General features: G+C 41.0%; 1 protein-coding gene across 1 annotated transcript in view; it reads right to left on the bottom strand.

The window, feature by feature from the left end:
- Positions 1 to 13,952, bottom strand: part of GRIN3A (glutamate ionotropic receptor NMDA type subunit 3A) — a 189,331-nt gene that overhangs the window by 32,912 nt on the left and 142,467 nt on the right. The window contains exon 6 of the mRNA XM_061164001.1: positions 12,047 to 12,198. Coding sequence (XP_061019984.1) covers positions 12,047 to 12,198 — 152 coding nt within the window. The remainder of the gene's footprint in view (positions 1 to 12,046; positions 12,199 to 13,952) is intronic.

Here is a 13,952-nt window from a genome sequence, read left to right as displayed (position 1 = left end):
TAATGTGGCTGAAATACTTGAGCAAAATAATGGAAGGTGAGCTGGAAGGAACCAGATCAAGAGGAGTTTTGAATGTTTGGCTGAAGACGTGGTTTTTATATGACAGGGAAAGCCAGATGAGTGACCTAATCAGAATCATAGTCTAAAAAGATCAACCTGGCATTGTGAAGGGTGAGCTGAACAGGGGGAGAGCCTGACACTTGGGAGAGCAGCCAGCAAACAATGACAACTATGCCTGTTTGTCTGCAGTATGAGAGCTGAGCAAGGATGAAAGAGGCACAGGAGGAGAAAGGTGAAGTGTATTCATTTGCTGGGCTTCCGTGACAAGTGCCACAAACTGGGTGGTGCTTTCAACAGAAATTTATTGTCTCCCGGTTCTGAAAACCAGACATTTGAAATTAGGGTGTCAGCAGGGCCACATTCCTTCAAGCCTGTAAGATCCTTCCTTGTTTATTCCTAGCTTCTGATAGTTTTCTGGCCAACTCTGGCGTGCTCTGGCCTCAAGCCGCCATAAATCCACCCTCTGCCTTCTTCCCGTGGTCTCCCCGTGTCTCAGTCTCTGCAAGCTAGCTGTCTCCATACAGGGGATGGCAATCATGTTGGATTAGGGACTCTCTCTACTACAGTATGTTTAATCTCCTCTTCAATGACCATATTTCCAAACCAGGCCCTCTTCTGAGGTATCAGGGGGAGGACTTCAACCTATCTTTGCTAGGGGGTGGGGGGTGCACAATGCAACTCATAAAACTAAGCTTGAAGTCTTACTGGATAGAAAGACAGAGGGAGCAGGCGAAGATAAAGCTCCAAATGTGACTGCGCTGGCTTCCCTGGCTGACCTGCCCTGTGCTTGGGTGTTGCAGGAAGCTACCTTTACTGTGTGATGAGACGGGAACCCTGTAAGGGCTCCAGGGCTCCTTGCCCCGCGCCCCTGACGGTGCTGGCTTCTCATCCAGCTCCCACAGCTATGGGAGGAAGTGTTTTCAGAGGAAACGTCGGGGCAAGTTTTCACCTTATTAGACTTTCCAAGTCTAGTACTGTCTGAGAGATAAAAAGCCTGGTTTTGTGATATTTTGTAACACTTCACACTATAACCACTAGATGGCAATCTTCACACATTTTCACGTTTTTTTCTTTTTTTCCCCCAGAAGCAGGAAACAGAGGTAACTGTTTAGCCCTTGGAATGTTTAGGGAGGAGTCCTGTTTCACGTGATTCCCTCACAGATTTAAGTGTATGGAAATCTAAAAAAGTGGAAGGAAGACTGTCTCACAATAGTCCTAATCAGATTGAGCACTGTTCATACCTTTTAGTCGCATAGTAAATAACATTTATAAATATTCATAGACTTGTTGCATTCAACCAGGGGGAAAACAAGGACTATTAACAGCAGACGGTCATATAACTGATGCCCAAGCATCTCTGGTATATCAAAAAGGAGACTCTTATTCTGTGTTATCTGGTTACTTGTTCACTAGCAAGGGTCGGGTGGGGGGTGGGAACTTGCTGGAATGTTTTCACTGTATCAGAATTCACGCTTCTGTCGTTTATATTAACCAGAGAGCCATAGAGAGGCAGCTTTAGCTTTGAGATGATATGGAGAGGGGAGGAAAAGATTAGAGAATTGTAGATCTCCAGCCTGTGCACCTAGCAGCTCGACTTGGAATGCTGTTTAAAGAAAATAGTTATTGTTGTTTCTTTAAAGATCTGTTTTAAGTTCAGGCTAATGGTTTGTGTAAGCCATCTTCATGTTTTCTCATTGAAATCTAGAAGCTGAGTTGGACAAAAGGAATAACATAAAATTGTAGGTGCTGGTTAATAAGGCACACTGCATGTCAGAAAATTCAAGAATCTTATATTTCTCAAGTTTTCCCCCCAAAGTCTTCAGTTCTATAACATGTAAGTATTATATAAAAGAACATTTATGTTGGAATTATAAGATGCTTCTGCTTTTTTGGAGATGGGTCCAAAAAATAAGCTTATACTTTTTATTTATCAAGTATTTTTTCTTCTATATGCATAGTCTGTACTCAGGCAAGGAAGAGGAAACATTTGTTCAGCTAGGTGAATTTGTTCTGGTAAGAGAAGGTGAGGCCTTTCTGAAGCTGGCCTTCCTTTCTTCATGCACAATTCCACCACATTATAAAAGGACACACGTACAGCTTTGTGTTTCTTTAGGTTTTCAGAAAGTGCCACCTGGATAGGTTCCATCTGACCTTATGCTTGGCTTAAATATTAAGCTTAATTACTTAGGCTGTTTCAAGGGAAGCACTCAGCTGTCAAGGTGGTTCTTGACTTACACAGGTTTTCAATTTAAAGCAATCTACAGTCATTAACTCTCCCTGCCTCACCATAACTTTCATCAGGTTGAAAAGCAGACAGTGACATTCTAAATTGAAAAAGGAAGGAGCAGGGATGAGAGAGGTGCAGGAGGCAGTTGCGATGTGACCTAGTTGTTAACAGCAAAAGAGACTGAGTTAAAACTCACCCCTCCCCCGCTCCTGTACTATTCCGTTTGGGTCTTTAAAGATAAACTGCAAAGAAAATTGACAGGCACTGAAGCTCCTTGATGTGACTTGTGTGATCTCTATGGCTTTCAACGTATAGATGACTAACCCATTCCTCATCCCCCCAAAAAATTAAGAGGGAAGAGTGTGCCTGCTATGAGAAAGCTCCACTTTCTCAGTGAACAGATATTACTAGGTTTCACACTAGATGCTCGTTTTGGTGGGCAGGGATGGAGAGCCCACACTGGAGGCCAGTCAGTTCATTGTCCTCCTCAGGGTCCCAGGAGCCAGATCTTCAGCTAGTTAGGTCGGGATTCCTCTAAATGTGCCTGCCTGAGAACCACAGCATTCTCGAAGCAGGACGTGCTGCATGGCTCAGTCTTAAGGGCAATAAACAGGCTTCAGAGAAATTAAGTGATTTGCTGAAAGTCACTCAGTTGGTTCATGGGAGAGTCAGGACAAATATGATAACTACCATCCATTCAGTACGTACCACATGTCAGACAATTTTATGAACATTATCTCTGTTCCTTACACCAAGCCAAATCATCAAATATTCTTCTCTCCAGTTAGCAGAGGCAGAAACTCAGAGAGGTTAAGTAATTGGTATTCATGAGGTCTTGATGTACATCTTACGTGGGGATATTTTGACACAGAGGTTGTTTTTATATTTGCACCTCTACAGTGCTCTTAAACCATTTACACTTCAGCCTAAAATACCTAATAATGAGCTTCACAAACATCCTCACTCCACCCCTGCTCATCCTTACTGGATGAGGTTCAGGACTGGTGGTTGCCAAGGATGGGTAAGATCAAGAATGAATTAAAGGTTGGGTTGGAGTTAGGGGCCAGGAATGGGGTGAGGTCAAGGATTGAGTAAATTCAGGGATGGGGTGAGGGTCAAATTGAAGGTGAGGTCAAGGATGGAATTGGGCAAAGTTTCCTAATGTGCACTTTCTTTAATATTAATTAAAAAAAAAAACACTGAAACGTGTAATGATTTACTTTTAGACTGTCTCAAAATTTATTTTTCCTTTTCCCTACTTTCCATAATTGAGGTTTCTGGATTTTGAAGTAGAGCTCCCTTCACTGCAATGTTCCACCTCATGCTTAGTATGTTATTTGTTTCCCTAAACATCCAACAATAACAAAAGGATACCCATAGATTCAGAGGCAGAGAACCTTGTAAAAACCCAGCAAGCTATGCCTTCAACTGAGGCTCACAGATTCAGTAACTTCCCCAAGGATGTGAAATTGTCTCATTAGAGTAATGATAGAGCAAGGGTGGTCTGCCTCCCAAGATCAAGGTCATTCCAGTCCTGGTTGTCCTACCTACTCCTCTGTAATCCATGCAAGGAACAATCTCCTTTCCTGCAGGCTAGACCTTGGTCTGTAGGTGTAGAAGCTGCACATTCTGGTGGTCAGGCTGCGGGAGCTTTCTTTTAGCTGGCCCCTTCCCCACCTTCACTTGCCATGAGGGGCTGTTCTAGACGGTTTTTACCTCCCAGACCCACTCTCCACCTCTCCCCATCCCAATTTGTGCCATGGGGAGGCTTATGGACCACAATGACTGGTTTCCTTGGCTTAAGGCAGTCATAGAAGAGGCTGGGGTGGGGGGAGCGGGGAGGAGACTAAGGTCAGGTATTTACTTCCTGGCCCTCTCTCAGCCAGGTCACTGTGCCATGTCTATGCCCCTAACCAAAGGCTCCAGCTCCTATTTTAATATACTCTCCTGAAGTGAAAGGCAAAGGAAAAAGGGGAAAATATACACATCTGAATGCAGAATTCCAAAGAATAAAAAGGAGAGATAAGAAAGCCTTCCTAAGTGAATAATGCAAAAATTTAGTTGAAAACAATAGAATGGGAAAGACTAGAGATCTCTTCAAGAAAATCAGAGATACCAGAGGAACATTTCATACAAAGATGGGCACAATAAAGGAGAGAAATGGTATGGACCTAACAGAAGCAGAAGATATTAAGAAGAGGTGGCAAGAATACACAGAAGAACTGTACAAAAAAGATCTTAGTGACCCGGATATCCATGATGGTGTGATCACTCACCTAGAGGCAGACATCCTGGAAGTCTGGAGTGTGAAGTCAAGTAGACCTTAGGAAGCATCACTAAAAACAAAGCTGGTGGAGGTGATGGAATTCTAACAACTATTTCAAATCCTAAAAGACGATGCTGTGAAAGTGCTGCACTCAACATGCCAGCAAATCTGGAAAACTCAGCAGTGGCCACAGGACTGGAAAAGGTCAGTTTTCATTCCAGTCCCAAAGAAAGGCAATGCCAAAGAATGTTCAAACTACCGCACAGTTGCACTCATTTCACGTGCTAACAAGGTCATGCTCAAAATCCTTCAAACTAGGCTTGAGCAGTACATGAGCTAAGAACTTCCAGATGTACAAGCTAGATGTAGAAAAGGCAGAGGAACCAAAGATCAAATTGCCAACATCTACTGGATCATTGAAAAAGCAAGAGATTTCCAGAAAAACATCTACTTCTGCTTCATTGACTATGCTAAAGACTTTGTGTAGATCACAACAAACTGTGGAAAATTTTTAAAGAGATGGGAATACCAGACCATCTTACCTGCCTTCTGAGAAACCTGTATGCAGGTCAAAAAGCAACAGTTAGAACCAGACATGGAACAACAGACTGGTTCCAAATTGGGAAAGGAATATGTCAAAGCTATATATTTTCACCCTGATTACTTACCTTATATGAAGAGTACATCATGTGAAATGCTGGGCTGGATGAATCACAAGCTGGAATCAAGATTGTCAGGAGAAATATCAATAACCTCGGCTATGCAGCTGACACCACCCTTATGGCAGAAATCAAAGAGGAAGTAAAGATCCTCTTGATGAGGGTGAAAGAGGAGAGTTAAAAAGCTGGCTTAAAACTCAACACCCAAAAAATGAAGATCATGGCATCCAGTCCCATCACTTCATGGCAAATAGATAGGGAAACAATGGAAACAGTGATAGACTTTTTTTCTTGAGCTCCAAAATCACTGTGGACAGTGACTATAGGCATGAAATTAAAAGATGCTTACTCTTTGGAAGAGAAGCTATGACAAACCTAGACATCATATTAAAAAGCAGAGACATTACTTTTCTGACAAAGGTCCATAGAGTCAAAGCTATGGTTTGTCCAATAGCCATGTATGGATGTAAAGAAGATTGAGCACTGAAGAACTTGTGCTTTTGAACTGTGCTATTGGAGAAGACTCTTGAGAGTCCCTTGGACTGCAAGGAGATCAAACCAGCCCATCCTAAAGGAGACCAGTCCTGAATATTCATTGGAAGGACTGATGCTGAAGCTGAAGCACAAATACTTTGGCCACCTGATGCAAAGAACTGACTCACTGGAGAAGACCCTGTTGCTGGGAAAGATTGAAGACTGGAGGAGAAGGGGAGGACAGAGGATGAGATAGTTGGATGGCATCACTGACTCAATGGACATGAGTTTGAGCAAACTCCTGGAGATGGTGAAGGACAGGGAAACCTAGCCTGCTACAGTCCATGGGGTTGCAAAGAGTCAGATATAACTGGGTGACTGAACAACAAAGGCAGTGGTGGAAGATGCCAGGGCAGGAGGAGACTCGGGTCAGGTGTTTACTTCCTTGCCCTCTCTCAACCAGGTCACTGCGGCACATTTACATCCCTAACCAAAGGCTCCAGCTGCTATTTGAATGCCTTTTTCTGTGCCTCCCTGGGTTCTGGGAGTGGCTCACTCCATGTTTCCCTCTGAGCTAAGGTGTGCTTCCTTAGCTTAGGTAATGTCTCCTTCACTTTACCTGCCCTGAGATATTGCAGTATTTCTGTTGTTTCCTTAGATCACACCTCTGTAAAGAGTTTCTTAAAAATTCTCCTCAGGCTGTTTGAGTGTGCTATCCATTCTCTGCTCAAACTGTTTCCTCTTCCTTCCTAACTATTTCCAGTTGGTTAAAAGGCATATTATTCCACCCAATATTTAAAGGAGACTTGTAAAAAGAGGTTATCATCATAAATCTTAATAATTCCTTGAAAAGTTTTAGGAGTTTGCTAAGCTGTGACCTGCTACCTTCCTTTTCCTCGTTTGTAAATAACAGATTTCATAAAACCTGGGACTCTTAAATTCAGTGACTCAAAAAGAATTACATTTTTTGGGGGGATGAGTCAGAATAAAATGAAGGAAATTTCAAGTCTGCCATAGTTTTTTCCTGTGGAATTGATTGACAATGAGTCTACTGTGGGCAGAGGCACAGCTGTGCTAGAAGGATCATGAAGAAACATCTGAGGTCAATTTAAAATTCCTCTCCGAAAATTGCTGGAGTCTGGTCTGCAGAATTCGACCTGCAATTTTCTAGGTGACTCTGGGGAGCAGATAAAGCCCTAGAATTAAAAAAAAAAAGAGTTTATTCTCCAGAGAGATTGCAGCTAGACAGCTCTAGGGTTGCCAAGAGATGAAGGGTGAATAGATCAAGGTTCTCACAGGGAATCAAGTATTAATGTCCAACTGTGAGAAATAGGTGGAAGAAAGCATGCTAGGTGACAATATATTGCTATTATTCATCTGCCAAGTGAGGATTTTTTTTTCAGAGTGAAATTGTTTAATGACTTTGTGGTAACAGACGTGGACTAGGACTGTACCTGGAAAATGGGAGGTCAGAGGAATGTCTTTCTCAAGAGCACCTGTTGGGAGAGGTACCTCCAGAACATTCTTGCTTCTGCTGTGCTGAACTCTGCACCCCTCCCTCGGGGGCGTGAAGGAAGAGGGATGTGTCCATTAAACCAGGAGCCCCCAACATCCGGGATTTAGTGCCTGACGATCTGAGGTGGAACTGATGTAATAATAATAGGAATAAAGTGCACAATAAATCTAATGCTCCTGAATCATCCCCAAACCATCCCCCTACCCGGGTCCATGGAAAAATTATCTCCCATGAAATTGGTCCCCGGTGCCAAAAAGGTTGGGAAGCACTGCATTAAACTACTACTTTACTAAATCCTTACAAAAAGTTACTGAAGAGATTAAGAAGCTGATACTGAGGTGGGTTCATGATTTTTCCAAGGCAGGTAGATGGTACAGGCGGCTTCAAATATGGTTTGTCTGATTTCAAATCGAGTCCTACTTTCTTCACACTAATAGTCCAGAGTGTATGATGTTTGAGGCAAAAGGGATGGCAAGGAAAGTGCTAACAAGTATGCTTCCTTCTTCTGACCTTTTCTTAGAGAAAGCTAACCTCCTCCCCCTTCAAAACAGCAGGTGGAGACCCAAGGATGGAGTGAAAGAAAATACAGCAGGCAGAGGGCCTTCACAGAGGAGACCAAGCTCAGCCAATGAGCTGAACATGGATTTCATTGAATTACATTGTACCTTTAGGTTCTGTGAGGGTGACATCCTGAAATTCTGTCCTAGATTCTTCAAAACAAACACGCCAGTCAGTGCCCAAGGATATGCTCTGCTGTTTAAATGCACACAGGTGAGCATCCCTGCAAAGCAGCTTGTTACTGAACAGACCAGAATAGGCCTTACTTCAGACCACCATCATGAGAAAGAAGTGCTCGCTGTGTGTCCTTAACATTCCCCGAGGCTGGAGGTGGCCCCCCTAACTCTACACCCACATGGATGTTATCAGAATCTTCCTTTATTTCTGTCTCCGAAGTTCCAATTAAGAGTACATTTCTCTTCCATTCTCCTCATTCCTACCCCTCACCCCCTTCAAATTCAGCTGACCTGGAAAGCCAGCCCAGGGTTGTCTTAATAACCATAACTTGATCCTGACATCAGCCTCTTATCCAGTTGCTTCCAGCTCACTACATCCAGAGTTTCCCAAATGCCTCTCCCCTGAATTTGTTCCATTAAAAAACCATGGTTGAAAAATGATGTGGTATATTTTGCATGCATCATCTGAACGGTTCATGGCTTTTCTGATTTGTTTTTCAAAACCTGTCTTCTTTTTTGTCCACACTTAATTTGGTTTTGTTTGAAATTTCTGATAAATCCATATAGCCCTGGAAGAGTTATGATGAAATCTCATCATCCTTAAGGATGTAAGTTACTTTGTGGTTATCACATTTGGGTATAGCCTCACTATTTTACATGCATTGTCTGCCTTAATTTTCACCACAGTCCTATGAAGTAGACATTTTCACCCCAATTTGCAAAAGCTGAGGCTCGGAATGGACAAGTAACATGGTTAATATCACTTAGATGGTAGTGTTCAAACCTAGAACTGTCTCCGAAGCCCATGCTTTCAACCATTATGTTTTATAGTAAATATATTAAGCATTCTCATCTCAGGATGACATAAAGAAAGACCATGATCACTATATCAAAGCTGGGAGGGTGCTTACAGATGATTATATCCAAATACCTCATTGTACTGATGACTAGAAGCAGGTAGGATGGGAGAAGGTGTAAAACAGGTGGTTGATTGTCTACTTAGCATCCATTCTCCTGAATCATTCTTCTTAAGGGAACCCTGCTTTCATTTAGGTCTTCTCTATGGGATCATGTGTTGCCAGTGAAGCTGCCCCCTTATTAGTCCTAGGGGATGAGTCATGGCTGGCTAAGCTATCATGGTAATCTCTTTCTCCTCACCATTGATTAGCTTAAACATGGACAGATGACACAATTTTTGGCCAATGAATATGAGGAAATCTACTGGAGAGTTTCTGGGAATGTTTCCCCACTTCTAGAAAGAGCTGTAGGAAGATATCTAAAGATATCTATGAACCCCAGGAAATTCTCCTGATGGAAGGAGAGGAAGTATTAATACTTCTATTTACTATGCCATGTTTTTTTTTTTTTTACTAGGTCTTTCCATAAATGTTCTCTTATTCTCAGAACAAAATGACAAGTTATGTTTTATTATATCCATTCATGAATGAAGAAATTCAGACCTAGGAATAGTTAAGTCACTCAGTTATTAATTGGTAGAGCCAGTAGGCAAGTCCTGAAGTGTATGGCTTCAAATCTGTTATGTTTTGTGTTAGGTATTTCACACTGGAATTAGATTTATGTTAGTGCTTATATGTCTATGTATGTTTTCCTCTATGTGTCCGGGTAGAGTTAGGTTCTGCTTCTGAAGAGCCCTGTACCCTGAGAGGCTTGTCTTGAGAGCCAGATGGTCCATCCAGCTGATGTCTTGGTCTCATGGTCCTCTGAAATGGCACAGCCTAGAGATGTGTTTGTGATCAGAGAGGTGCAAATCATTCCATATTGCTGGCTTTGGGGACATGACAGGGAGGCTCCCTTTATCTTATCTAATGTCTTGGTGTTAGCTTTGATCACTTGGAGATTTTGGCTTGAATTAACCGTGGTCACAACAAGTGGTAGGAAATGTCAAATGATTGTTGCTTTGTACAATTTAAGTGATTAGCTTGTTTATTTTCTTGGTTGAATTAATTCAGCTGACCAAGCCAAGTTTTATTTCTTTTAGCTTTTTCTAAAATGAAAATATCTCCAAATAAATATAAAAATTCTTGCCTTACAGGGTTGTAGTGAGAACCAATGAGTTAATGTCCCAAATACAGTTTTTGTTACATGATAAGAAACAGAGCATGCTAGTTTTCTAATTCCTTAGTTTCCTGCTTTCTTCCTTTAAATCTTTACTCAATGATTGTCTTCTCAATAAGCTATGAGATTATAAAGAGAGATAGAAGAGGGCAGTAGAGGATGAGATAGATAGCATCACCGTTTCAATGGACATGAATTTGAGCAAACTCTGGGAGATAATAAAGGACAGAAAAGCCTAGTGTGCTGCAGTCCATGGAGTTACAAAGAGTCGGATACAACTTAGCGGCCGAACAACAACAATGATTCGGATTGCATCAGGGATTGTGGGAAGGCTCTGATGAAGGGGGGTTTCAGCTGATAGTTTATAATGAGAAGGCATTAGCTGGGTTGATGTTGAGAGGGTGAGGGGAGGAAGAGTAATTAGGAAGAAGGTTGCAACAACATGTGCCAAGACCTTAAGGCAGGAAAGCCACTGATGTATCTCCATCTGAAATGACCATCTTGGTGGGGCTGTAATGAGCCAGGAGGAAAGTGGCAGGAATGAGGCTGAGGAAATAGGCAGTGTCAAGTCCCTCAGGGCATTGCAGGGCATGTTCAGCATTTCAGATTGTTCCTTAATTAACATGGAAGCCACTGCAGGCTTAAGGAGGAACGGGATCTGCCTTGTGGAAAACAAATTGGAGAAAGCAGGCATGAAAACAGAGAGACTAGTGAGGAGACTTTTGCAGTGGTCCAGGTGAGGAATGATGGCTTGGACTTGAGTGATAACAGTGGAGATGGCAATAAATGGGCATATTTGAGACATATTTTATAGAAGTAAAAGATACGGCTTGTTGATGGATGCAGAACGTAAGATGTGGGAGGCATTAAGGATCCCTGCCAGTTTTTGGAATGAGAAACTCGATGGACAGAGATGCCCATTACCCAAGATGTGAAGCACAGGAAGAGAAGTGGACTTAGGACAGAAGGTCAGGGTTCTGTTTTGACAAATTAAATGTGAGATGCGTGTAAGGTATTCAAGTGGAGGTATCAAACAGGAAGGTAGATACATGGTTCTAGAGCTCAGAAGAAGAGTCGTTGTTGAAATACAAATTTGACAGTTGGTGAAGAGAGGCTCTTGGGAGTCATTATTATCAGCTGTAGAATTTTTTTAAATGTCAGGCTGACCTTGTACTGTTCTATTTGCCTTCTCTTTTAAATACTGGAGTCTGGCTCTTATTATACCTTTTAGTCTCCTATCTTAATTATCCAATCTCTGACTCACTTTGCAGTTTTCTTTCTAATTATATCATAAAGGCAGAGTGTTATGATAGAAAGATGTATTTTCTGGTTATTTGTGTGCCTTGGGCAAATCACTTAGGATCTCTGGATATTAGCTTCCTATACATAAAAGAAGTGAGTTGATTGTTTTCAGTTAAAAAATATCTAAGATTATCTAAGAATTACCTGGTTATGACTGTTTCTCTAAGCAGGATCCATCACTGGACCCCTGGGAAATTAGATCTTGAGGATATTTTGTAATCCACATCATGACCAGCAATTAACAGTTAAGCCAACCACTGTTAATGTCAGTCTCAGATACTATTATTGTAATTCAGAATAGCATTTCTCCTGCATTTGTGGATATCACATGTAGGGAAAAGACAGAAATTCAGACATTTACTCATCAAAGTAGCATCACAGTTAAATCCAAGACAAACTTGTTTTACTGAAAATTCCTATTGGATAGTCATCCTTCAAGTGGAATTAGGAGTAATCTAAATATCATGGTCCCTGGAGAAGAAAATGACAACCCACCTAGTATTCTTGCCTGGGAAATCCCATGGACACAGGAGCCTGGTAGGCTATGGTCCATGGAGTCGCAAAGAGTTGTACACGACTTAGCAACTAAACAACAGCTGCAAATATCATGGTGAATCCTAGGAGATGTAATAGCTTGGATTACTGGCCACTGACACATATGACAGCATTTCCTAATATTCTTCAAGGTAAAGCTATACAAAGCATCAACATTATCAGCAGTTTTCCCCTTACCTCAGTGACAGCAAAACTTCTCTTGCCACAGGGAACCACCTTATACCACTTGTCATGTAGCACATCCATAAACCCGTGTGACTTGTATTGACTGATTAGTTCAGATATATTGGAGGTAAAAGGAGAGTTGGGAGGGAGACCAATGCCGTACCCTAGAAGAAAATACAGTCTCAGATGAGTGTTTCATTTAAGAGTTTCCTGAGATGTTGCCACCACACCTGATACTGCTGTCAGACCTGGTAACAAGGACATAGTAAGTTTTCACCATCTTTCCCTCAAAGGACTCAGAAATGTCCTAGGTATGATTACTATGGATCTGCTACTTCTCTGAGTAAGAGATGAGTCCAGAAAGGAGAGAAATGATTTGTGTACTGTGTAGTAGGAACACATTGTATTCCAAGGCTTTCTGTCCTTCCCTTCAAGGTATTTTTCAGAAGCCATCTTTCAGGTCTTTACTAGGGCTAGGATTCCCTATCTACTTCTCCCAGAAACCCTCATCTGGACCTTGAAAACACAAAATTTCTTAAATTACAATCCCTGGTCTATGAAATACTCTCATCATTGGTCATGCATAACCCTCTTTTACTTTTATTTTTAATAATAGAATGAGGCCTTGTGAATGTACAGTATAGTGTAAATACTAAAACATCAACAAAAACTTGTCAAAAAAAAAAAGGAGTCTAGTAAAACCAAGTGTTGAAGCAAATGTAGATGAGTAGGATCACTTATTCATTGCTTGTGGGAATGCAAATTGATGTACCCACTTTGGAAAACTGTTTGCTATTACTTTATATAGCTGAACATTTATATGCTCTGAGACAAACAACTTTAAGTACATTCCTAAAGAACTCCTCCACAACTAGACCAGGAGATATGTTTAAGAATGTTCTTAGAGGCATTTTTTATAACAGCAAAAATTGGAAACAACCGAAATGTTAACAAGAAAATGGGTAAATAAAAAAAAAAAAAAAAAAGAAAGAAAATAGGTAAATAAATGTGAAATATTTACACAATGGAATGTTTTATAGTGTGAAACATATGAATGATATGGAATAATATGGATGACTCTTAGCAACACTAAGTAAAAAGATCAGTCTCAGAAGACTGCAGCATGAATCCCTTGTGTAAATGCAAAAACATTAAAAACAAACCAGTATATTTTTAGGAATTCATATATATGTGATAGAAGTATATTTAGAAAAAAATCAAGAAAATGATAAACCAAATATCTGGGACAACAGTTATTCAAGGCAAGAGAGGCAGGGGAAAGGATGAAGGAGGAGCTTGAAGAAGATGTGATTTGTTGTCAGAGTTTTAATTAATTAGCTTTGACTCTGTATCTTCACTTGGTCTGGGGCTTTACTTGGTTTCCAAACTGTTACTTCACTGTTAATCTCTTTGACAAGCCATGTGGAAGAGCTAATTACCTACATTTTGTCTTTAACTATTGGATTGTATAGTCAAAAAACGATGTATTGCTGTCAAGATGATTGAGGAAGGAAAACTGAAAATATAGCTAGCTCTTTTTTTCACATGCAAAGACAAAAGGCTGTCAAGAATATAGAGATGTTGGGACTTCCCTGCTGGTCCAGTGGCTAAGACTATGAGCTCTCAATGCAGGGGGCCCAGGTTCGTTCCCTGGTCGGGGAACTAGATCCCACATGCCACAGCTAAAAGATTTCATGTGCCGCAACTAAGACCCTGTGCAGCTAAATAAGTTAAATAAATAAAAACAAAAAAAAAAAGAATATAGAGATGTAGAGCAGAAACTAACACATTGTAAAGCAGTGATGCTCCAATAAAAATTAATAAAATAATTTAAAAATGAAGGCAAAGAAACCAAGAAACAAAAAACATATGCACATAATTTTATATAAATAGATAGTCAGCAAGGACCTACTGTTTA

The sequence above is a fragment of the Dama dama genome, chromosome 16 (genome assembly GCF_033118175.1).
Source record: "Dama dama isolate Ldn47 chromosome 16, ASM3311817v1, whole genome shotgun sequence".
In the NCBI taxonomy this organism is placed as follows: Eukaryota; Metazoa; Chordata; class Mammalia; order Artiodactyla; family Cervidae; genus Dama; species Dama dama.
This window is presented reverse-complemented; position numbering and strand designations above follow the sequence as displayed.